This window comes from Elephantulus edwardii, unplaced genomic scaffold (assembly GCF_000299155.1).
Source record: "Elephantulus edwardii isolate Elephantulus edwardi_28Jun2011 unplaced genomic scaffold, EleEdw1.0 scaffold00104, whole genome shotgun sequence".
Taxonomy (NCBI): Eukaryota; Metazoa; Chordata; class Mammalia; order Macroscelidea; family Macroscelididae; genus Elephantulus; species Elephantulus edwardii.
This window is the reverse complement of record NW_006399854.1, coordinates 7,359,828-7,385,384: the sequence shown is the minus strand read 5'-3', so window position 1 is coordinate 7,385,384 and position 25,557 is coordinate 7,359,828. Positions and strand designations below refer to the sequence as shown.

General features: G+C 39.2%; 1 protein-coding gene across 1 annotated transcript in view; it reads right to left on the bottom strand.

Moving 5' to 3' along the window:
• LOC102845597 (rho-related GTP-binding protein RhoJ-like) overlaps nt 1–25,248 on the bottom strand; it is a 140,438-nt gene extending 115,190 nt beyond the window's left edge. The window contains exon 1 of the mRNA XM_006891791.1: nt 25,028–25,248. Within this exon, the coding sequence (XP_006891853.1) occupies nt 25,028–25,205 (178 nt within the window). The 5' untranslated portion in view covers nt 25,206–25,248. The remainder of the gene's footprint in view (nt 1–25,027) is intronic.
• Between the last annotated feature and the right edge of the window lie 309 nt (nt 25,249–25,557).

Here is a 25,557-nt window from a genome sequence, read left to right as displayed (position 1 = left end):
GCTTGGGAGGGTTGAGGGACAACGCAGGAGGGGAAGACTCTCTATGAGATGGATTGATTCGGTGACTGGGGTAATCGGGATGGGTGTGTCAGAGGCGGTGCGGTTGGCGCAGGATAGAGCAGGGTTTAGGGCTGTTGTGCATAGGGTCGCTATGAGTCGGAAACGATTCGACGGCACATAACAACAATAACAACAACATACACTTCTCAATGAGAGAGTCTGGTTTTGTTGCAATACTCAATCTTTTAAGCATACTCCATCTTTCAGGCACCTCTGTGAGTCACCTGTGATAACGGAAGGGTAGTTGAGTGTGTTGAGTACCATTGAGTCAGAACCGACTCATAGCTGACCCTCTGGTGGGTTTTCAGAGACACTTAATTGCACAGAAGACTGCCCAGCCTTCTCCCACAGAGCAGCTGGTGGCCTTGAGCTGTGTGTCTTCGAGATTACAGCACAGCTTCTTGCGACTAGGCCACCAGGGGGAATTGCTAAATCAATCATACATAAATACAGATTTTAGGTGAAGATAGAATAGTGATCTGCAACAATCAGGAAGTGACTGAGTGAAGGCAAAGTTTCAGGGTGGAAAAGATGGCATTTGAGTGAGAAAGTTGCATATAAGACCTCTTCTCTAATCAGTAGGTCCTGGGAGAACATATAGTCCAAATAGCTGACCATTATCCCTACTTTTCAAATATACCCAACAGAAAAGATAAAGTTTAAAAGAAGATTCTCGAAAATGGAACCTTCTTCACAAATGGTTGTGAATGCAGTGGTAAGTAAATCTAGAGTCCATCCATTGTCCAGGTCTGTTTTGACTCATTCTTGTCATTGGACACTCAACAATGTTAGGTGAGTTGAGAGCAGAAACAGCTTTCTGTGTCCTCCCTTCCCCTGCTCGAACTCCTTTCACATTCTCCATATATCCAGGAAGAGGAAGATAAGAAAGAAAACATTTTACAAAGAAGCTGCATTCCTCTGCCTTTGCTCTCTTAACATTTAGATCCTACAAAACTCCAGGGTGCCTTCATTTTTGGAGTGGATTAACTCACACTGAAATAATCTCAAAGCCTCTGACGGGGAAGATACCAAGACCACTTTGGAAATTGTCCAGCAATGCCATATTTACATCTGTCAGACGATAGTTATAGAAAGGCTTCAGGTCTTTTATTTATAGAGTTGTTATGAGTCGTGCTTGACTTGATGGCAATCAAGAACAACAACTATCTAAATCCAGGGACTTCTGTTGGCCTAGGTTGCAAGCTCTGCTGTAACCCCAAATTCAAATAAACCAGCTGTTTTGCAGGAGAAAGATGGGCTATCTCCTCCAGTGCGATTAACTGCCTCTGAAAACCAGCTGGAGGGGCCGCTATGGATCCTTGGACCTGATGAAACACAACAAAAATAACAACAATCTAAATCCCTCCTTTTGGAGTTTAAGGTGATCTTGGACACTTTCTTGGGCAAGGTATAGTGTCATTCTCATCATTACCCACCTACTGTGTTCTTGACATGAGAAAACATGCTGCATCTTTTACTGTCATTTCCTGGTATTAGAAATATAATTAGTATATAGTTTGAAGTGCCTACTATAAACTCTTGTATGACAAGAGGAAAGAGCCAGGACGAACAAGCAAGGAAGAAGGGATAGAACCAGTTATTCATGAAGCTGAGAGAAAACAGGAGTAGAAAAGTTTGGGGCATGTTATTCACTCAAGGGATGCAGGAAATCAATATAGATGAATAGAAGTAATGCACAGTGAATCTTCAAATATTTTTAGTTCCGCTCTCTAATTTCCACATCTTCAGCCAATACTTAAGAAATAGTGTCCACGAAGGAAGAACAAGTTTGGGAAGTCAGTGTCAAATGGAAATCTTTGTATTTGGGGAGCACCTGGGACTATTCTAAGAATATCCAGCTTAGTCTCTTACACCAGCCTCCTCCCCTGATTTAATGGAACAGGTCTCCAGGCAGATACTGATTTCAGTAGCACCTCTTCTGGGGAGTGAGATGGAGTTATTCAGCAAGGGATTCCAGCCACTGACTATTTTCTGTGCCTGCTTTCATCTCTAGGAAAACAACAAATCTTCTATTTCTGAGATTTTATCTTAAACAAAGGAAAGAAAGTAGGGGAGTGGTAGAAGAAAATTTCTTTCCATACTGAAGAAAAACCTGCTAATGACTCAAGTTAAAAGAATCCCAAGGGTTTAGAGCCATATAAACGTGTCCTTGAAGAATCACAGAGAAAACCTTTACTTAATTTTCTCTCTCCATAGACTTGATAGCCATTGGGGGCGGGGGAAGGGAGGATCTGATTTGCATTATTCCTCTGAATCACTGATTAATTCACCAAGGTTGGAAATATGCAGTCCTTCCTCATTGCATCTCAGTGTAATTTCCATAACTGAATTTCTATGATTCTCACATATACCATTAAAATCTTTCTTAAGTCTTTTTCCACCCTTAATAAAGGATACAATTTAAATGGTGTTAGCATGAAATTTGGCTTATCAGAAGTTGTTCGTTGAATTAATATAGCTCTGCCTTACTTTTAGGAGATGTTCATCCCCTTAAATAAAAAATTTGCCAGGCAGAGGCATTTCTGAGGAAAAGGGAATATCTTAAAACATATAAAGGAAATGGTCTTAAAGAACCCTTAGGAAAGAACTGGGCTAACATGGAAAGACTGAGAAGAATAAAACCTAGGGTGTTTGTTTTTTTTTGTTTTGTTTTGATAAGCCAATTTCTTGAGTAGGAGTTCTAGAAGGCTCTTCAGGAGACAAAGTCTAGCCATTTGCTTTTGAAAAGTCAGTCTTCAAAATCTCTAGAGCAGTTCTGCTGTGCTCTTATGGTTTACATGGGTTTCCTTGACAAGTACAACAACATTTCGACTATGAGAATTAACAACATTTCTTTGGGATTTACACTCAATCTATATATAGGTGCAGAAGTAGATCTTAATAGCAAATAAGCCATTTTAAGAACCATGAAAAAGGAAGGGGAAAAATGCATAAAATCCTCTGAGGTCATCATTATTAGATGAAAATGCCTCAACCTCAGTCCACTTGGTTTTCAAGGCTGTAAATTGTAATGGGAGGAGACTGTCCATCTTTCTCCTGGGGAGTCTTTGGTGGGTTCAAATCACTGAGTTAGCAGCACATCTTGTTTGCTGATATCCATTTACCAAGAAATAGAAAAATGACAATGATTTCTAAAGGCTAAATGAATCATACTGTGGGCTGATCCTTTGCACCCTTAAAATGCTTAATGCGACACTTTCCTTTCCTCGGTGACAAATTAACCGTAGGGCTGTAAAGGTGGAGCTATGTCCCTTTCAATAGGATATTAATTCTCCTTGCTTTACAGACTGAAAACTTCTAACTGCTTATGGGATTGTGAAAGACAGAAAAGCCAGAGTGGTGCTATTATACAAAGTACAGTGGGTCAACTGTCAATCTGGTAAGTGAAAGGACTTCTTGGGTGATCCGAATGGTTAGCATGTTCAGTTGTAACTGAAAGGCTGAAAGTTCAAATCTATCTATGTGTGCCTTAAAAAAACCCCCCAAAACCAAAACCCAAACCTGATAATCTATATGTGATAAATCAGTCATTGAAAAATTCTACAGAGCATTGTTTTACTTGGACACACATGGAATAAGTAGGAGTTCACCTTGTAGGAACTGGTATTGGTGAGAATGATGGAAAATGAAGTGTGTTTTTCCATATACTGTGTGCATACATTGAAAGCTATGCTCTTGTTCAATCTAGGCCCCCGAATTTCCTTCTCTTCCGTTTCTAATACTTTTTGCACCACTGTAAACTCTAATTCTTGGAATAAATTGAAATTCCAGAAGTTATACAAAGATTCACATAAAGAAACTTACACATTGTGAAATAATTTATTTTACTGTGTAAATTGTTATACTTCAGTTGATGATATTGTTGTTGTTGTGTTGTGTTGTGTACTGTCGAATTGGAACCAACGCATAGATAACCCAGTGGCAGGTTTTCAGAGGAAGTTAATTGCACAAGAAACTGCCCATCTTTCTCCTGTGGAGCAGTTGGGGGCCTTGAACTCTGTTCCTTCAGTATTATTGTTGATATGTGTCATTGAATCACCTGTGACTCATAGTGACCCTGCCCTGTTCTGAGCCAGTCTCACTGATTCCAACACACACACTCCCATTGCTCTAATTATTGTATCAATCCATTTCATTTGGGGTCTTCCTCTCCTGAGCTATCCCTCTGTTGTTCCAAGCACAATGTCCTTCTCTGAGGACTGGTTTCTCCTGGACACACACCCAAAGTATGTGAAATGGAGCTTCAAAGTTCTTATATAACATAGCAGGGTCCAAAAACTCATGGTCTTCTGCAGATGCTTCAGCATTAGTTTAGAACCCAAGATTCCTCCCATGTTCACAAAAAAAGACATTGAGTTTAGGTTACCTGAAATATAATGTGTGTTCTCTCTCTCTCTCTCTGTGTGTATGAAGTTGGTTGATTTTGACTGCATTCATAAGTCATAAGAAAATGGGAGAAAGAATAAGTCAAAGATCTATGAAAGAAGTTGGAAGGATCTGAGTGTATAGTTTGAACTCAATAACCTTGAACTTTTCTGAGGACAATCGTGGTGCTTACTCCATGTTTGCTGAGTTTGAGGGAGAGGAGAGGGTTTTGATCTGTAGTCTCATGGATTCAGTTTATCAGAAAATAAGAACTTGGTGTGGAGAGTTATGAAGAGGGTAAATGAGCAAAATAGAGCAGAACCTCTACAGCAAGGCTTGTGTCTAATATTGACATTTGGAGATTTAACGCTCTTCTGAAAAGTTTGGTTAAAAACATGTTTATCCTTGAAAACTCTTAAGGCCCTTATTTAGCAGCTTGAACTATTGCAAATGTCATATGAAATTCGTTTTAGTTGAGGAGAGAAGTATTTATTGCTGATAGTGCAGCTAATCCAATACAAGCAGAGAAAAGTTGTTAAGAGAAAACCAGGGTTTTTTTCTCCTAATAACTCTTACTTTGACAAGTATAAAGTGCTCCATTAGTAAAATATATGAACATGTTCACTGCATGTCTCACAAGTGTACCAGCTGAGAATTGACATACTACTGACAAATTAATAGTTTTTGTTTTATAAATATCATTCATAATTTATAGAAGTTTATACTTGATAGAGAGTAAGGAAATTAATGGCTTATTATTTTTCCTCTTAATTAATTGCATTCCTTGAAAGAAAGTCACACAGTACACACTTCCTTAAGAAATTAAAATTTTATACTTGCCTCTAGGATATAGCACTTAAAAACTAGAGATAAAATGGAAATCTTTGACATAATTAGAAAAATAACATTTTAACTTAATTAAATCACTAAGAATTTACAAGCTTCAAAACTGACTGGAAGCAAAACCTTTTGAAATTTCTTTTTTGGAGGAATAAAATGGTTTTTTTTTAAATAAGTTTTAAGTAAGACACTATAGTATTTCTCAAAGTTTATTCATGATGTTTTAGGATAGTTCCTTTTTTATTATATCAATATAGAAAATTGTACCTGTACACACAGCATGATTTCAGGGAAGTGAAATGGTTAAGTGTGAAGTACTCTTGGGTGCCATTCTTTCCATTAACTCATAGCTTCAATAATTTACTAAGTATTAAGTATTTCTTGATACATTTTGTGTTGAGACATTGATCCTGGGCTTTAAGAATATCAGAGCAAACCAGACAAAAGAACTTTACCTTCATGAAGTGTATATTTCAAGGGAACATGAGCAATGGAACAAAATAAGTATACAGGAAATAAACATAGAGGGGAAAGGGGACCATTTTAGTCAAGATGGTCTGTCTTTTCTGATAATTTGACCTTTGAACTGACAGATTTGAATTTCAATGTTTTTCCTTCCTAGTATGTAACCCTGACCATTATATTTCCTTCAGCTTTTTCTCACTTATAAAATGGGAATATCCAACAACACCAAAAAAACTCAACAAAATGATAGCAATGAAACCTTGCCTCTCAATAATCACACTGAATATAAATGGTTTAAATGTACCACTGAAGAAAAAAAGAGGAGCAGATTGGATTAAAAAACCCCAAAATCCATTAATATGCTGTCTACAAGAGATATACCTGAAAAGTGAAGATAGACTAAAAAGAAAAAGGTGGGAAAAAATATACCAAGCAAATGGCAACCAGAAAAAAGCAGGAGTAGAGATATCAATATCTGATAAAATAGATTTCAATGTACAAACCATAACAAAGGATAAGGAAGGTTGCTACATAATGATTAAAGGGTCAATAGAATAAGAAGACATAACAATAACATCTATGCACCAAATGGAAAATATACAAAACACACATTAACAAAACTGAAAAAGGAAATAGACAACACTATTATAGTAGTCAGAGACCTCAATATACTACTCTCAAGAAAAGATAGAACTTCCAGACAGAAACTCAACAAAGACACTGAAGAATTAAGTCACACAATAAACCAACTCAATCTCATAGATATTTATAGGCTAAAGTACCCCTGAAAAAGCACAGCATACCTTCTTCTCCAATGTGCATGGAATGTTCTACAGGATAGATCACATTTTAGGTCATAAGGCAAGTATCAATAAATTAAAAAACATAGAAGTAATACGAAGTATCTTCTCAGACCACAATGCTACAAAATTAGAAATTAAGAAAGAGAGGATAGAGAAGAAAAAAAGACATTTGGAAGTGAAACAACACCTTACTTGAACATAAGTGGGTACTAGAAAAATTAAAAAATGAAATAAAAAAATTTCTTAAAACAAATGACAATGAAAACACCACTTAATTGTTGGTGGGAGTGTAAAATGGTGCAACCATGATGGAAGGCAGTATGGGGCTTTCTCAAAAAGTTGTAAATAGAAATACTATCTTACCCAGTAATTCCACTACTGGGAATATACCCTAAAGAAACCAGAACTGCCACCCAAGCAGATATATGCACACCCATGTTTATTGCTGCTTTGATCATAATAGCAAAGAGTTGAAAACAACCCAAGTGCCCATCAAGAAACAAATGGATAGAGAAACTGTGGTATATTCACACAATAGAATATTATGCAGCACTGAAAACAAAGAACTCATGAAATATGTGACCATGGAGAACATTATGATGAGTCAAATTTCAGTCACAAAAAGACAAATACTGCATATTGTCACTGTTATAAAACAGGACTGACAAGGGAGTTTGGGGGAAACTAAGAAAGAGGGGATAAATGACATACACAACATTGAAATAGACAAGGGTGATAACTACATAAAAGGAATATATGATTAGGTATTATTGGCATGACAAGAGTCCATAATAAGAGCTATGTAGTAAAGTGGACTGGGGTTGGGGGTGGGGTGTATAACAAAGAAAAAAGTGAACTGGCAGGGAGGGAAATGAACAATATTGAATAAATGGAAATCCAAGTTCTCTATAAACTTTCATTAAAAAATCAATAAAAAAGGGAATACCTGGGACTAAATCCTTCAACATGGATTGCATCTCAATATTGAGAAAAAAAAATTCCTCACCACTGGGGCAATAGGCAGCATTATGGTAGATGGAATTGTCAATGATTTCGTTTTACTTGGATCCATAATCAATACCTTGCGGACCAGCAATCAGGAAATCAGGAAAAAGTCTGCTGTCAGAGACCTCTTCAAAGTCCGGATGAGTAACTATGTCAGTTTAAAGACTAAGGTAGGCCTAATTCAGATCATGGTTTTTCCAGTTACCTGTTACATATCTGAGAGCTGCGCAATATATAAGGATGGCAGGAAAAGAATCGATGCCTTTGAGTTGTGCTGTTGGAGAAGAGTATTGAATATTCCATGGACTGCCAAAAGAATAAACAAGTATGTCTTGAAGAAAGTATGGAATCCCAAAATCTCTGTAGATGTTCATTGAAATGAAAAATAAACAAACTAAATTAAATTTTAAAAAAAAGAAAATATGGGAGTGCTCCTTGGAGATAAGGATGATGGAGCTTTGTCTCACATTGTTATTGTTAGGTGTTGTCGAGTCAAGAATGACATATTGCAATCCTATGAACAACTCATCTGAACACTGTCCTGTCTTGTGCTGTCCTAACAATCTGATGCCCAAGCCCATTGCTACAGTCACCATGTTGATCTACCTGGTTGAAGGTCTTTCTCTCTTTCAACACCTCTCCACCTTCCCAAGCATGATGTCCATCTCCAAGGAATAAACTTTCCTAGCAATATGCTCAAAGCATGTAAGATGAAGCTTCAACATCTTTGCTTCCAAGGAGCACTCTGTCTGCATCTTCTCCAAGACATATTTGTGTGGAGATACATATCTTGTCAAGGCATATTGTTAGGAGGGGGTTATTCCTTGGAAAAGGACATCATGCTTTAAAATGTGGAAGGGGCATGAAAGAGAGGAAGACCCTCAGCGAGATAGATTGATACAATGACTGGCAATAGGCTCAGTTGTGCTGGGTCTGATAAGGATGCTGCAGGATAGGACAGGGTTCCGATTTGTTCCTCTAGGGCTTCTATGAGTCATGTGCAACTTGATGGCACCAGCAATAACAAGGAGAAAAACTAATTAGAGATACAGTGATAGTCCCAGGTGGTGCAAATTGTTAAGCTGTCAACTTATAGCAAAAATTGGTGGCTTGACTCCACCCAGGGACACCTCCAGTGAAAGGCCTGATAATTTTCTGAGAGGTCGAAAGCTCCATGGTTCTATTCTACGCTGCACACGTAGATTTGCGGTGGATTAGAATATTTTAATAGCAAGTAGCAATAACAAACATGGAGATACTGCATAGTTCAAAGAAGATAGAAAAGATAATAATGCAGATATCTATACAAAATACATAGCAAAATTTTATTAATAACCACTTATGGTTTTGGTTAGCAACCTAAAAGAGCCCTGGTGGTGTAGGTCAAAACTGGAAGGTCAGTAGTTAGGATCCACCAGATTCCCATAAAAATTCACAGCCTTAGAAACACAATGTAGGGTCATTAGGAGTTGGGATTGACTTGAGGTAGTGGGTGTAGTTTTGGTTTATGAAGATTAGGAATGACTTTTGTCAGTTCACTAAGCATTGTTGGCAAGTAGAATACAGTCCTTTCTCAGGAATGAGAGTCTAGACCAAATGGAAGTTTTCCTTTTGACTCAGAGAAATTGTATTTTATTGTTTTCATTTCTCCTTTTGCCCAAATGTTAGGTCAAAGCCTGAAGAAAAACAAGAGGATTAGCTGAAGGGAAACAGATGTTTACTGTTCATGTCATAAATGCTGGGCTAGATAGGGAGAGACAATAACAGTATCCGAGACACACTGCCACCAAAACTGCCTCGAGGAGCCCAAACTCCTTCCCACACTTTAAGACTCCTTTGTTGCTTCTTACTGGAGTTGGTAGTCTCTAATTACCCTCTGTGGTCCCTCTAAAGGTGTTAGACTGCCTGTTTGTTTTACAGGCTCACTGAACAGCAGCAGTTCAATCTTGTGAAGCATTGGCAGTCACTTCCAGAGCTTTTCTCCCAGCAGCTGGTCTTGGTGCATCTGAGCGTGCCTGGCTTGCCATCTTTCCTCATGCCGTACAGTTCCCTTTTGTCACTATTCTGACTCTCAGGCTCTCATCCTATGTTACACAGTTCACTCCCAGCACTTCCGGATTCCTGGTTTATGAACTCTGTCTTCCCCAGGGTCTCCTCTTCTAAGCCGAGGGCACAGCTCTTTTTTTAGAAAGTGCCCTGAACCCTCGTTTAGCTATTTTTAAGAGCTTTGTAAGACCTCTTCTGTCTTATGTGCTCTCTTCCCTTCGAACCTCTCAAGTCAAGAAATGGTATCTATCTGCTTTTGAGGTTCTTTTTATTGATTTATGGTTGAGTGTTTAATTGTTCCGTTTTGCTTGAGTTAGAGGCATTTTAGAAGCTTTATTAGCTTAAGGAAGTGTTTCCCAATCTCTCTCAAATGCTTTAGACTGAACTATATGAATTTGTGATAGTCAATTATCTATGATCTATATAATGGAAGTTATATACATTCTGCCTACTATGAAATGCCTAAAGTGCTTGCTGGAGATTTATTTTTACACCTCTTTTGGTGTAGAGTACAATGTGGTGGGCTGCTAACCCAAAAGGTCAGTGGTTTGAATCCACCAGCCTCTCTGAGGGAGAAGGATAGATAGGCATTCTCCTCTCACAAGGATGGTCAGTTTCAAAGATCCAATGGAGAGTCCCGATGAGTCAGAACGCACTCAATGCCAGTTGGTGGGTTTTTAATCTTAGAGTAGGAACCCTAGCATTACTGTGGACTAAGTACTGGGATGTTAAGTGAAAATTGGCAGATCAACTTCATGAGTTACTCCTTGGGAGAAAGATGAGGCAGTCTACTCTTGTAATGATTTACAGCTGAAGAAACTCTATGGATCAGTTCTAGTCTGTCCAATAGGGTCATTGAGAGTCAGTTTTGAATCAACAGTCATGGGGGGGGGATTCTCTTAAAAGTCTGTTTTAGCCACCCGCAATCTCCTCCTGTGTGATTAACTGCCTCTGAACAACAAATGGAGGGTCAGCTATGGGTTGGTTCTAACGTAACAGCACACAACAATCTGTAGGCTCAATAATTCACATTTTTAGTAAATGATTTTTTCTTATGCCCAAGTTGGGGGGAGCTCTTGCGGTGTAGTCTTCAATGAATTACCACAGCTAACCCTAAGGCTGTACTTCTTTGGTGATTTGAACCCATGGGCAGGTCTATGGGGCGAAGATGGGCGATTTCCTCCCACAGAATTTATAGCTTCAGGAACACAGTGGAGGGTCAACTATGAGTTGGTTCTGACTCAACGACAATAAGCTTGACCTTGCATTTGTGTCTAGGTCATTTACAGTTGAATAAATAGCTAGTTAAATGCTTAGGGTAGTTTGCATTGATTTGCTGAGACTATAATACATGATATAAGCACTTTTATCTTGGTGACTATGGTAAGATTAGTAATATCCATGAAATCTATTTAGTCCTTTTTTGGGAAGAAAACTGGTTTCCCCTGGGGCAGTGTGCAGGCTTGTTCTGAGTTCTTTTGAGTGAACTGTGACTGTATGTGTTGCATGCTACTTGCAGTCGTGGCCCCACCACCCTTCTGTCCGCCCTTCTTCAAAGCCTTCTGAATTCCATTGTCTATATATGTAGAGCACTGCAAAGCTCGCAGGGATAACAGGTACTCAGATAGAAAAAGAAGATCCCTAAATGAGCTGAGAAACCTCAACAAACTGCACATCCGTTCAGAACTCTTATATGAGCAAAAGAGCTGCCCATTACATATTTGGGTTAATTTGTTACATCCTACTTAATAGTATCAATACAAAAACCTAAAAACTGTAAACTATTATCTTAAGCAGTGATTTTTGGTTTTTGTTTGCTTGGATTTTTTAAAATGTAAAATAAAATTTTTATTTTATAGTGGTTTACTCACAAAGTTCGTATACATTGTTTTTCACACTGGATCTTTCCCACTTCCTTTACTCTCCCTTCCCTCCATGCATCAAATTGTGTGACCTTATGATTACCACCCCCTCCCCATACACATCCTACAATAATGGTCTTATACTGTATTTGTCCTTATGGGACTGAGTTAGTTCACTTAGCATAATGCTCTTCAGTCCTGCCCAAGTTAGCTAGTAATTTACAAAAATAATGGCTCCTGATTTAAACAATTGTGGTGTTGTTTTTTTCTTTGTGTGTGTGTGTTGTTGTTGTTTTTAGGTGCTATGGAGTAGAGTATGACTCATAGCAACCCTATGAATAGCAGATCTGAACCCTGTTCTAGTCTGTACCATCTTCATACTTCCTGACACACAAGAGCCCATTGCGGCAATCACCATGATCTTAACACATTTCTGTACATGTTTAAACTGACGACTGTGCTTAGAAACACATACCCCCCCCATGTATTACTGTCATTTGTGGCAATGTATTAAGCATTTAGGTGGCAGGCAATAAGAAAACTGAATAAGCTAGAAACATAGATATTTTTGTGGCAGAAATTCTAGAAAATCTTCGGTGTCTATAGCACTAGATGAAAATGTTGGAAAACTCCAGAATGTTAGTGTATGTTAATTGTTACGTTCTGTGTTTAGCAAGATGTTAGATGAATCAAATGGTTGCTGGTAGTTGTATTTTTTTTTGTTTGTTTTGCTTTTTAAACACAGCTCAGCAGAGTGAAGATATTAAGAGCCTCTCAGTGTTGGAAAAATTGACTCTCTGAAGCTCACAAATGGGAGATATGACTTAAAAGGCTTTTGAGCAACAATGGTTCATTAAAAATTCCTTGTTAAGAATAGAAAAAACCAGTCCTATGTCTAGGTGATAAGATCTAGGGTGTTGGCTTCCCATCAAAGCCTTCTTTTTTAAACAGCCTCTAGGTAGCTATTCTTAATTTGAGTGAGAAAGGCGTTGGCTTGAGGAAATAGACAGTCATATCCAAGAAGTTTGACTAAGAAAGACACACTTTAATATTGGATGTGGTTATGGGAACATAGAACTAATCTAAAATTTGAAGGGAATAAAGCTTCCAAAGAAATCCCAAACCTGAAGATTATGACATGAAAGGTGAACCCTTCAAACAGCAAAAACAGTAGGAAGAATGTCAAGGCTGTGCAATTTGGTGAAAAGCAGCTTTTCAAGCTCCAATAAGAGCAAGGAAGAAGCAGTTACCAGAGAGCAAAACTAGGCAGAATATTGAATGTGGGACAAAAGGATTTCTCCATGAGAATGTAATGAAAGTTAAAAAATTTTTGCTTCTACTGCCAGGGCAGGGGATTTTCCTAATAACTACTGGGAGGACTGTGTTATTGATATCTAGCTTCCATTTATTCTTCTTTTCTGAATAGAGGATTATATATTTTAGTTGCCCTGTCCCTGTTCTACTCTTGTATAAGGGGTGAAAGTGCCTAGAGGCAATGCTGTTGTTGTTTCAATAATTTTAAGTTATATCACTTTATGAACAAGAGAAGAAAACCTTGCCTTAAGTGGGATTGTACTGAACATCCCATGGACTGCCAGAAGAGGAGAGAGAGCAGCCGGAGTCCTCCTTGGAGGTGAGGGTGGTGAAACTTTGTCTCCCAGACTTAGGACATGTTATTATTCCTTTGAAAGATATAGCGTGTTTGGAAAGGTGAAGGGTCAGTGAAAGAAAGATCCCTGATGAGATGGACTGGCACTGCAGCAATGGCCCAAGGGTACCAGAGATGATGAAGATGGGCACAGGATGCAACAGGATTCGCATCTGTTCATGTGATCACTATGCGTCATAGTAGATGCGATGGCACCTAACAACAGCACCAAGCTCATTGTGGTCACAGTGTCAATTCATCTCTTAAAGGCTCTTCTTCCTCTTTACTGAACCGCTGCTTCTCCAAGAATGCTGTCTTTCTTCAAGAACTGATGCCTTCTATCAACTTGCACAAAGTACTTGAGACAAACCCTAACCAGTCTTGCCTCTAAAGAGCTCCCTGTGCACTTCTTCCGAGGCAGATTGGCTTGTTCTTTTGGCCGTCCTTGATATATTCAATCATATTTGCTAACACCACAATTCAGAAGTATCAGTTCTGATTCTATCTTTCTCATTCATTGCCTAACTTCCACATATGTACAAAACAATTGAAAACACCATGCTTGAGGCAGGTACACCTTAGTCTTTAAACTGACATCCTTGCTTTTTAACAATAAAGAGGTCTTTGACAGCACATGTTCTCAATACAACACATCTTTATAGTCCTCACCCCACCCCCAAGCTCTCTTTTTATTTCTTGACTCCTGCCTCCAGGAATGTTGATTGGAGGTTGAAGTAAAATGAGATCATTGACAACTTCAGTCTTTTCACCATCTATTATGATACTGCCGTTTTTTGATCAATTTAAAGCATTTTGTTTTCTTGAGTGTAGCCCATAAAGAAGACTAGTTTTTTAATCTTTTTTGCAAGTGTTTTTCATGTCCTCTTCACTTTCGTGGGCAAGACTGAGATATCTGTGTAATGTAGGTTGGTGATGATCTTCTTCCAATCCTGATGCCACATTCTTCTTCATATAGCCCAGCTTCTTGAATTATTTACTCATTATAGAGGTTGAATAGGTATGAAGAAAGGAAACAACTTTGATGCACAACTTTCCTGATTTTAAACTATTCAGTGCCCTCTTGTTCTATTCAAAGGAAGTGTTTATCTTTTCATTGAGAGGCAATGAATCACAATTTTAGTTTCTCTTTTGGATACAGTGAGTCATATTTGGATCAATAAAGAGGACACTGCATTACCTGGGGGTGTGTCAGTAACTGGATGGACGACTGGGTTGTCTTCCTTTGGAAAAGTAAAAGTGTAATTTCCATGAGGGAAAAGATATGCAAGACTATTTAGTGGTCCCTTGGTCTAAATCAAGCAGAGATTGTTGTTGTTGTTGTTAGATGCTGTTGAGTCGAGTATGACATAATAGTGACTCTGTAACAACAGACCTGAATCCTGTCCTCTCCTATACCATCCTTATCATCTCTGATGCACTTGAGGCCATTGCTGCAGTTACTCCCTCAATCCATCTTATTGGAGGTCTTCCTTTCATTTGCTGGTCCTCTGCATTTCCAAACATGATATTTCTTTTCCTCTAGCTACACGTCCAAAATACAAGAAATGAAGCTACTCTATCCTTGTCTCCAAGGAGCACTGTGGCCGCATCTTTTCCAAGACATATCTGTTCTTTTGACAGTCCATGGGATATTCAGTACACTGCACCAACACCACAACTCAAAGGAATAAATTATTCTTCTGTCATCCTTATTCATTGTCCATCTTTCAGATGTACAGTGCTTGCTGTGAATTGAAAAAGACCATGGCCTGAATCAGGCACACTTTAGTCTTCAAACTAATATCATTGTTCTTCAATATTTTGGAAACGTCCCTGACTGTGGACTTGTCCAAAGCAATGCATCTCCTGATCTCCTGACTGCTGGTATCAAGGGTGTTGATTGTAGATCCAAGTAAGATGAAATCATTGACAGTTTCAATACTTTATTTATCTATCATGATGTTGCCTCTTGGCCTAGTGGTCAACACTTTGTTTTGTTGATGTTGAGATATTATCTATATTGAAGATTGTATCCTTTTATTGCACACATCATTCACACTCTATTTCTCGTCCACCTTTGGAGTCTGGCGTAGCCTATTAGAAAGCTGTTTTCTACAGAGTTTGACTGGGAATGATGTCTATTACTTCTAAGAATGGCAAAAAAATGTCCCACTTAAGCTCCTCCATGTTTCCCCCCACTAGTTTGGTTAAGTGCAGATACCCATAAGATCTCAGTGGATAGTGGAGTTACAGGATAAAAAGACAATAGGTACTTAACTGAGCACCTGGAGGAAAGCAGCCTAGTTGACTTAGATATACACACCCAGGGCCCATAACATGAGCAAGGAATACCCTTCCCCTTGGTTAACTCCTTACATGTCTGGATAGATTTGTTTTAGTGTAGCTAATACAAAGACTATTTCACCATAAACTGATATAAACATATGGACTATATATGTTCTTTACTTGTTGTTGTCGTTAGGTGCCACTGAGTCAAGTACAACTCATAGCAATCCTATGAGCAATAGAGCTGAACCCTATTCTATCCTGTGCCGCACTCACAATCTCTGATAAACTCAAGCCCACTGCCGTAGTCACTTTGTCAATCCACCTCATTGAGGATTTTCTTCTCTTTTGCCATCCCAAGCATGATGTCATTCTCCAGGGAATAGCCTCTCCTAGCAACATGTTCAAAGTATGTAAGATGAAGCTTCAACGTCCTTGACTCCAAGGAACACTCTGGCTGCATCTTCTGCAAGACATATCTGTTCTTTTGAAAGTGCATAGTCTATTAATAGACAATAATCTATTAAGTATGCAATAATACTATGAAAACTTTTGGAATACTGTAAGAATTACCAAAATGTAGCAGAACCTAGAAGTGAGCACACCATTTTGGAAGAATGGTGCAAATAGACTTTCAGGGTCTAGTTTTTCAATTTGTCAAAAACATGATATCTGCATTGTTAGTTGCCATTGAGTGGAGTATGACTTATAGCAACCCTATGAACAAAATATCTGAACCCTGTTGTATCCTGTGCCATCCTCACACTTCCTGACACACAAGAGCCTATTGCAGCAGTCACCATGCCAGCCCACTCAGTTGATGGTCTTCCTCTCCTTTGCTGACCCCTCCACCCGTCCCAACATTATGTCCCTCTCCAAGGAATATGCCCTCCCAGAAACATGCCCAAAGTGAGACAAAGCCTCATCATTCTTGCCTCCAAGGAGCACTCCGGCTGTACCATCTGGAGATGTCTTGGAAGACATATCTGTTCTCTTGGCTGTCCATGGGATATTCAGTGCTCCAACACCACAGCTCTAAAGCATCATTTTTTTTGTCATCCTTATTCATTGTCCAGCTCTCAGATGCATAGCAAGTGATTAGAAAGACTATGCCCTGAATCAAGTGTACCTTAGTCCTCAAATTGACATCATTACTCTTCAATAATTTGGAGAGGTCCGTACCTGCAAATTTTACCAGTACCAACTGCCTTCGAGTTGGCTCTGAATCATAATAATCTTCAATTGGGTTTCCAAGGAAGTAAATTGTTACTGGCAAAGACTACTTCACTATTCTCCCACAAAGTGGCTAGAGATCCAGTTAGCAGTCCAACATGTTACATACTACACTATTAAAGTTTCTTGTGCAATTAAACCTGATATGCCTCTCCTTAATACACTGTAGTGTACACAGTGAAGTACACTGTGTACCGCGGCTACAGGGTAGTGTAGAACTGGAGTGGGAAATATTACAGGACAGAGAGACATCAAGAGCCATTCATGAGTCTGACCCAGGAGTTGGATTTATTGCCAGAACTGTGGAGAATATCATACATTCAAAGCAGTGTGGTTGGGTTTTACCTTTTTTGAGCTACCACTGCTGTTTCTGCCTCATAAAGTCAGGGTGGATGATTGCTTTGCAAGATGCAACATGAACCTCTGCCCTTTTGTTCTCCAAATTGAAGTTTAAGTTTGTGGCAGGGTGATGATCTGTGATTTTTTTTTTCTTTCTGGTTACCATTCTGGTTTATCCATATTTTACACATTCGAGTTCTTTCTGTTTTACTTCGTTGGTCATGACTATAATTGGAAGAATTAGTTTGAAGCCCTGAATAGAAGGAAATGTAGTCTAATTCTCTGTTGTCTCCACCATCTTTGGTCTGAGTCTTTTGGTTTGCTGGTTTTGTCACGTCAGTCCAGCTCATTGAAGGTTTTCCTTGTTTTCACTGATCCTCTGCTTTACAAACCATGATGTCCTTTTCTAACAATTGATCCTTCCTGATGACATGTCTAGAGGAACCAAGACAAAGAATTGGACTCCATCCGCATTTATAAGGCACATTCTGGTTGTACTTCCCCTAAAGCTAACATGTTTGTTTTTCCGAAAATCTAGGGTAAATTCAATACTCTACACTAACATCACAGTTTGAAACATAACAAGCACTATACAAATATATAGCTGTTTTTGTTAGCACATACTCTAATGACATTCAAGTTTCATAATTAGTACCATCACGTTGCTTGTAGCATCCACGTGTCCATTGTGAAATCCATACTAAGATTGGGAAGGAAGAATACTGCCGCTAAAACTGTATTAGGAATCAACAAAAGAAAATGTTGAGTAAATACAGATGAATCAGATGTTTGTTTTGAATGAACAATTTGAACAGGTTTGAAGAGTTGATGGGTCTTCAGGAACCATGGAGGCTACTCTAGCCCAGAGTTGGCCTCTTCTGCATGCAAGATGAGATTCTGGTTTTTCTTTATTGCTTTGACAAGGAAATGAACTGTTTGAGTTTTGTCAGCTAGCCCAAGGGGTGTGATGGATTTTTGTTTGGGAAAGTAAATTTTCAGCTACATCTGACCTGTATTCTTGGGCAGTGAACAAGAAGAATCTATGCCTTTGAATTGTGGTGTTAGAGAAGTGTATTGAACAGCTCATGGCCTGCCAAAAGAGCAAACCAATCTGCCATGGAGGAAGGTGCCCTTACAGTGTTCCTTAGAGGTAAGGATGCTGGCACTTTGTCTCACTCACTTTGAGCATGCTTGTTAGGAGGGGTAGTTCTTGTAAAAAGACATCATGCTGGGGAAAGTGGAGGATCAGCATAGGAGAGACAAACCCTCAATGAGACAGACCCAGTAACTGCAGTAATGGGCTTAAGTGTGGCAAAGACTGTGAGGAGAGTGTGGGAAGGGGCGAGGCTCAGATCTGTTGTTTATAGGGTCGCTATGGGTGGACTTGATGGTTCTGAACAACACATAACAACATCCTTACAAAGAGGGTGGGCCCTCACTACATTCTTGTAGACTATGTGATCAGGGTCTATTGGGAAGTTTCTGTTAAGTTTTTTTACTTGTCCTTTTCTGAGAAACCTTATGCTTCTTACCTACCTTCATGCTGCTTTTGTAGTAGAGGGCAAACCATGACCAAAAGCATGGACTTCCAACTTACTTAGCCACCTCTGGGGCCAAAATTGCTATTTGTTCCCCAGGAAGAGGAAGACACAGCAGATATTGGCCAAAATTATCCCAGAAATAAACTGTGGTTTATCTGAAACCCAATTTCAATAGACAATAAGTCAAATTTGTAAATTCTTTTAGTGAAAGAAGCCAAAAGCTATGCTTAGAAGGAATCTGTCCATGGAGGTCTGAATTAGTGACAACCTTTAACTTATCAACTAAAGTTGGAGTGCAGACAGTTGTAGACCGCAGGTGTAGTTTCCCAACTTACAAACGTGATTCTAGTGATTTCTGGCAAGTGCCACTCTGGTCACATAGACTTCATTTTCTTTCCTTCTCCCACATCTGTTCTTCCCTCTTCCTTCCTCCTAACAGAGATCGTTTACCATTTCTTCACTGTGATTTAACTTTCTCAGTGTGAAGACAGTGCATCTGAACTTTATATATGTGTTGGTTCTCAATCTGTAGTTTCACATTGTAGACTGTGAAAGAACTGAGGTTTTACTATGGCCTCCCAGATACCAGAAAAGAGACTACAGACATAGTATCCTCCTTCCAAAAGGTGATATTGGGGGAGATTGAATACCCTGGGAGGTGTTTTTAAGTATCATTCCATTAAAAGGAAATGAGTGATTCAGTTGACCTCCTTGTTCTTGTCCTTTTACAAACTTCATTCATTCATCCTTTCATTTATTTCTAAGGTAATGTATCCCATATTCTAATAAGAATAGTTTTATATTTCTTCTTGTTTTACGAAGAAGTGAATCTGGTTCATTCTCCATTATACTCTTAAGTGTCTTCAGAAAAAAAATAGTAAAATTCGTAAAATTTTTTAGTGAAAGAAGTAAAAATAATCCCAACTTGCCAGAAGTATGTGACATCCTTTATAGGCCTGGAGATTTACTTTTATTCACTCGTATTGTATGCTATTGGCTCCCCACTTCCCTGACCCTGTGAATGAAACATACTGTTTCCCCCTTTTCTGGTTATTAAGGGAATTGTGGTTGCCTAGAAGGTAGGGATTTGTACTGCAAACTCGAAGACAGTCAGTTTGAATCTACCAGCTTCTTCACAGGAGAAAAGTGGTCCATCTCCTCCCATGGGATTCACGGCCTTGAAAAAACTGCTAGAGGGTAAGTTATGAGTTGATTCTGTCAATGACCATGGCAGAGAATGGTTATTAAAATTCTAACGGAGTCTTCCTCAGAGTAATGACAACCCCCCCTTGCAAATGGGAAGAGATTTTCTGTAAAAAAGCTCTATGTACACATAGTTTTATTTTACGTCTCATTCAGCTGTTCGAGTAGCTAGCTCAGCTCTCCCCCTTCTATGAATTGTGCTAATTTCCTTTGTAGGCAGTCTGGCTTTGCAAATAATGACAAATTAGTTTACAAATTATGTGGGTTTGATAAGGAAACTCGAGGAGGTATGGCTGATAGAAGGAAGATTTGCAGATGTAATAAATTTTGATGCAGAAGATGATGAAAATGGCAAATCAGCTAAATCATGCATGGAATTCAGCTAGAAAGGACTTATTTTATAAACTCATGCTAACAAAGATACATCCTGGGCATATGATCTAATTAACTCAGAATGCAATCTAAGTACTCTCAAAACCAAATCTAATCTTTATTCCACTAGTCAAGTGAAGCATTTAGGGTAAGGATATTTTACCAGTGAAGGATGTGATATAAAATGCAAAGCTATCATTTTAGACATCAATGTAAGAAGAAAGACATAAGAAAGATGACAGCTCCCAGGTAGGTTGTGGAAGTTCAGAAAGCCCTTAGGAACTTGAGTTATATCCCTGTGAGAGACAGAAATCTGGGCCCAGAGATGTGCTCTACGACACATTGGAAAAGGAGTGGCTGATCTTTTCTACCTTTGTCCCAACAGCCTGATATTTTAGTTTTAACCCTCAAACTATGATGATTAAAACAGTCTTTTCTTACAATCAGTGGTAAAGAGTTGCATTGCCAAGCCAAACACAGGTAGTTTGCATCCACCAGCTGCTTTGAAGGAGAAAGATGGACAATGTCCTCCTGTGTGATTTACAGCCCCTGAAAACCTGCTGGCGGGTTCAGCTATGAGTTGGTTCTAAATTAAAGGCACACAACAACAAAACATCTATTTAGACTCTGTCATGTGCCAAGCTTTATTTAAGAAGCTACATATACAACAGTGACTAGAACAAAAGCCTTGTCTTCATGATGTTTACATTCCAATATTTTATGTCTAAAATTACAAGCAAAATTTTCAGAGAGTGATACGTTGCTATAAGGAAAGCCATGGCACAATAAAAGGCTTTAAAGAGTAACTTTTTTGTATGCATACCGGGGCAAGGGAAGGGAGATGGAGAGAGAGAAAAGCTAATGAAAAGCTTTTTGAAGAGATTCTGGGGGATAAATATTAGGTAATCAACAAGGATGTGAATAAATAGGGAAGAGATGGAATACTGATGTATAAAAACATTTAGTGGCTGGAGAGAAAACAGCAAAAGAGATGGAGAATGATTTACCATTGAGGGTGCTATGGTATTCCAGAAGGCAAGAGGAAAAATGTTCCAAGAAAGGAAGTGGCTAGCTATGAAAGAGGATATAAATAAAGATGAAGACTGAGAAGTGATAATTTGCTTTAGCAAGTCACATCATTCTTCCTTGAGGAGCTCAGAGCCTAGTTGGGGTGGGAAAAGAAAGAAAACGATAGTATTTATACAATGAGGAAAGTTTTATTCCAGAGATACAAATAAACTACTGGGGATGGATTGAAGATGGAGGAAGGACTTCTTTTTAGGATTGCCAAAGAAAGTAACATGGAGAAAGTATACTTTTAGATCCTGGTAGGTAGAACGAACACATAATAACCAAGATTCTTAAAATATTTTAAAAGAGTCTTGCTGGTTTTTCGATAGCTATCCATGTAAACCTAATGTTTCGTCTCTCAAGTTACTATTCCACTATTATAAATTCATGTAAGCTTATCTGTCAATTACCAGGAGAATGTACAGGTCTGTCCTGGAGATGGTGAAACCGGGCTCCCTGGAGGCAAGGATTTTGAAGCTCTCTCTCACATACTTTGAGCACATGGCCAAGAGGACCAGTTCTTGGAGAAGGGCATCATGATTGGAAGGGTGGAAGGACCACACAGGAAAGGAAGACGCAGGATGAGTTGGATTGATTCAGTGACTGGAGAAATGGGATTAGGTCTGTTAGAGTAAGATTGGCTCAGGATAGGGCAGGTTTCAGAGCTAATGTACATAGGGTTGCTATGAGTTGCATGCGACTCAATGGCACACAACAACTATTTTGCAAGGAAAATGCATGTACTCCATCACATCCCATTTCATCTGGAAGTTATTATTTGAATTATGTTTTTCTATGAAACCTTTGTCCCCCAATTAAATTTAAGTCTCTTTCAGAGATGTAGAGATCTTATTCTTAATAATATTAGATACCATATACCTAACGCTTATGTGTGGGACACTGTTCTAAGAATTTCATGTGAATAAATATATTTCATATTTTATAAACAATCCATGAAATAGATCATTTTATTGCTTTTCAAGTATGGTAACTGAGGTACAGAGAAGCGTAGCAACCTGCTTGAGCTCCCATGGTAAGTGACAGAGTTAGTGTAAACACTTGGGTCTAAAACTTGCCGTATTGAACAATTTGCTGTACCCATATCTTTATTATTATATTTATTATTTCTTGCAATGGGCCTGAAAGTTGTCTTCCATACTATATTTGAGCTGAATGGCAATGTCCCAAAGACTCAGTCGATGCCTTGGCATCGAACTAACTCATAGCTGATCCTCCATTTGGTTTCCAAGGTTGAAGTCACAGGAGGGAAGATTGCCCATCTTTCCCCCACGGAGCCATAGTGGAGCCAGTGCAAACTGTTAGAAAGCTGTGGCCTTCTGGTGAGCAGCGCGAGTCCTCATGGACTACACCATCAGAGAATGGGTTAGGATGTAGCTCAGGAGGTATGGTGCATAAAATGTGTTTGGCTGCTAACCAAAAGTCAGTTGTTTAAACACACTGGCAGCTCTGAGGGAAAAGGATAGGCAGTCTCCTCTTGTAAAGATTTATAGCCTGGGAAACTTAGTGGATGGTCATTACAGACTGCAGTCAACTTAAAGGCAGTAAAATTTTAGTTTCTTTTTTATAGTGAACCAAGAGGCCTCAGGAATTGGGTACTGATGGAGAGGAGAGAAGAGGGCATTTATTTCTATTTATTTCAGTGATTGTGGATTCTCATGGTTGCCTAAGTATTTACATTCCATTATATGCTATGTAGGGAAGATGGTGGTGAGGGAAGCTAGTGTTTGTGATGGAGAAGATCATATTGCTGATAGAAAGAATGACTTCATTGAAATCCTAGATGTACATGGTTCATGCTTTCGTTCCCTTTTTACTTTAATGAAAGCACAGGAGACGATTTGAAAGAGGTATAAGGTGTAAGTCAAAGCAACAATGTTGATGAGTGTCAACAGTGTATTACCAATACTATTGCCATTGAGTCAACTCAGAATCCTGAGAAACTCTGTGGATCAGAGTAGAATTGTATTCCATAAGGTTTTCAATGGCTAATTGGAGGGAAGGCAATCTTTGGGCTTTTCTCCTTAGGAGGTTTCCACCTCTAGGTTAACAGCTAATTGCATGAATCCTGTACACCACCCAGACACTTCAATGAGCAAAGTGGCTATGATTTGATAGGATAACAAACCTTCAAGATATGTTGATGCTCAAACAACTGCAAGCACGAGGATGATTGAAATAGAAAAGAATTTGATTTCATGGAGTCCAGCTTGTGTTTGATTTAGAATTTTATTTTCATCTCCATAGGCTGATTTTAAAGATGGCTTTCTTCTTTTCCTGACACTCATGCTGTAACAGGTCTCCTCACACAGGGGGATTTGGATACATAATTTTCACAAGTATTCAAACCTCTGCTCTAGGCGGTGCAGAATTTCACCTTGGATCTAAAAGTTCATGAAATAAAATTTTGGCTTTTTTTAGGCTTCCCTTTTGTGACACAAAAAAGGTTGTAGAATAAATAATTAAGGCTCAAACTACTGATTATAGAGTTTGTTTCTTCTCATGATCAAAGTCTACCTGTTCTTTATTTGTCCTCATTGCAATATTCTTCTATGGGCAGCGGCATTATATTTTCAGAATTGCTTAAGAGAGTCAGTGTTAAAATTTGCTCTAATTTTGGCAAATAGATAAAAACCCTGCTAGGCAATGGTTACTCTTTTCACTGCTGTTTTCCCCTCTATCTGCTGTGCAGTAATGTCATAAATCATGGACATGTAGTTGGGGGGAGGTGGGAGGTGATTGTTTAGCTCTGGAAAAGAAGCAACTTCCTAAAGAAAGAGACTTTTAAACAGCCACCAAACCAAGCATGGACACAGGTTTCCTGTGGGCCATTTCCCCTTCACTAAACCTGACTCAAAGCCAGGGAGGAGAGAAAGAATTGTTCCTCTCACAAAACCTCCAACCTCTTAAAATCTCTCCCATCAGTCACTTTGTTCAACAAAGTTCTATAATTTTGGCGAGGGTAAGCTTGGAGAATTTCACCAACTTGCTTTTGAGGAACCATAAAGTTTGTTTTAGAAATTCAGAGGAAAAGTAATCTCCAGCATAGACCAAGAAAGTGTTATCATACCAACAAAAACAACTACAAATTTCAGAACACTCCAGAAATAAAAGCCAACTGGAAGAATTTAGTCGTGACTACCATATCTAAAAGACTTCAGTAACTTGAAATCTTTTGTGCACGATTTTGTCCTTTTGGGGCATACTTGGAAATAAATTCAGATTTTATGTTCATCTTTACTTTTTTCGACAGAAATTAATCTTCTTAAAATTCAGATGTGAACTAATGGAGATCTAAACCCTTTTAAGACTCTTCCCTCCTCCGCCTACACCACCAGTAAAATGAAAGTACATTACTCCCAGGGCCAGTTAGAGAAAATGAGTGCTCTGATATTTATCAGTCTCGACATTTTCATTTATGAGTGACATGAGGTGAATATATGAAAAGTGGCAAGAATACATCTTTCACCAATTGTGTGTCCAGGGGCAATTTTTTTTTTCTATTGAAGAAAGAATAGTGATAAATCACCCTACTTTTACAACACTGTTCACAGTCAAAAGTTGATAAATCTTAGGGCACATTCTGAGTTAAAATCTCTGGCGCCAAAATAGAAGATGCTTGCAGTTATTTCCCCAGGGTTACTCATTTGATTTAAGAGAAAGACAAAGGTGGAATACACACTGGTTCCCAAACTGTTCCCCTAAGGTATCTAGCCAGCTCTGTGGTTGTGTCACGCCAGCCTACCTGGGTACTGCCAGGCCCACTCCCAGTCATGACAGAGATCAGCCAGGCCCCCTCGGCACCCTTCGCTCCCCCTGTCTGCAGGGACAGGCCTCCCACCTTCTTACCTGCGTAGTGGTCGAACACAGTGGGCACATACTCCTCTGGAAAGGCGTCGTTGGCGTAGCTCATCAGCAAACATGTTTTCCCCACGGCGCCGTCACCCACCACCACGCACTTTAGCATCTTCCTCTCCTCGCTGTCACCGCAGGCGCAGCTGTTGTCATTTCCCTCTCTGCAGTTCATTTTTGCGGCTCCAGCTGCTGTGGCTCCTGTTGTTGTTGCTGCTGCTGCTGCTGTTGCTGCTGCTGTGGCTGCTTCCCCTGCTTCTCCAAGGGCACATGAAGCGGCGGGAAGCCAGAGCCAGGCTGGAGTTCACGCAGCCTGACTTTGTGCGCCTTGGTTCACACACAAGTGGCCGAGGCAGCTGGCACATGCCCTCTTGCTTACCATCCTGGTGAAGAAAGGTCACAGCACACACTGAGAGGGGGGAAAACTGAGAGAAGCTTCTGACCCTGCTGCTGTCAGTCCCAGTCAAGAAACCCTCATTTTCCAGAGAGTTCTAGGAGTTTGTTGGCAGTCTGGAAATTTCAGCAGG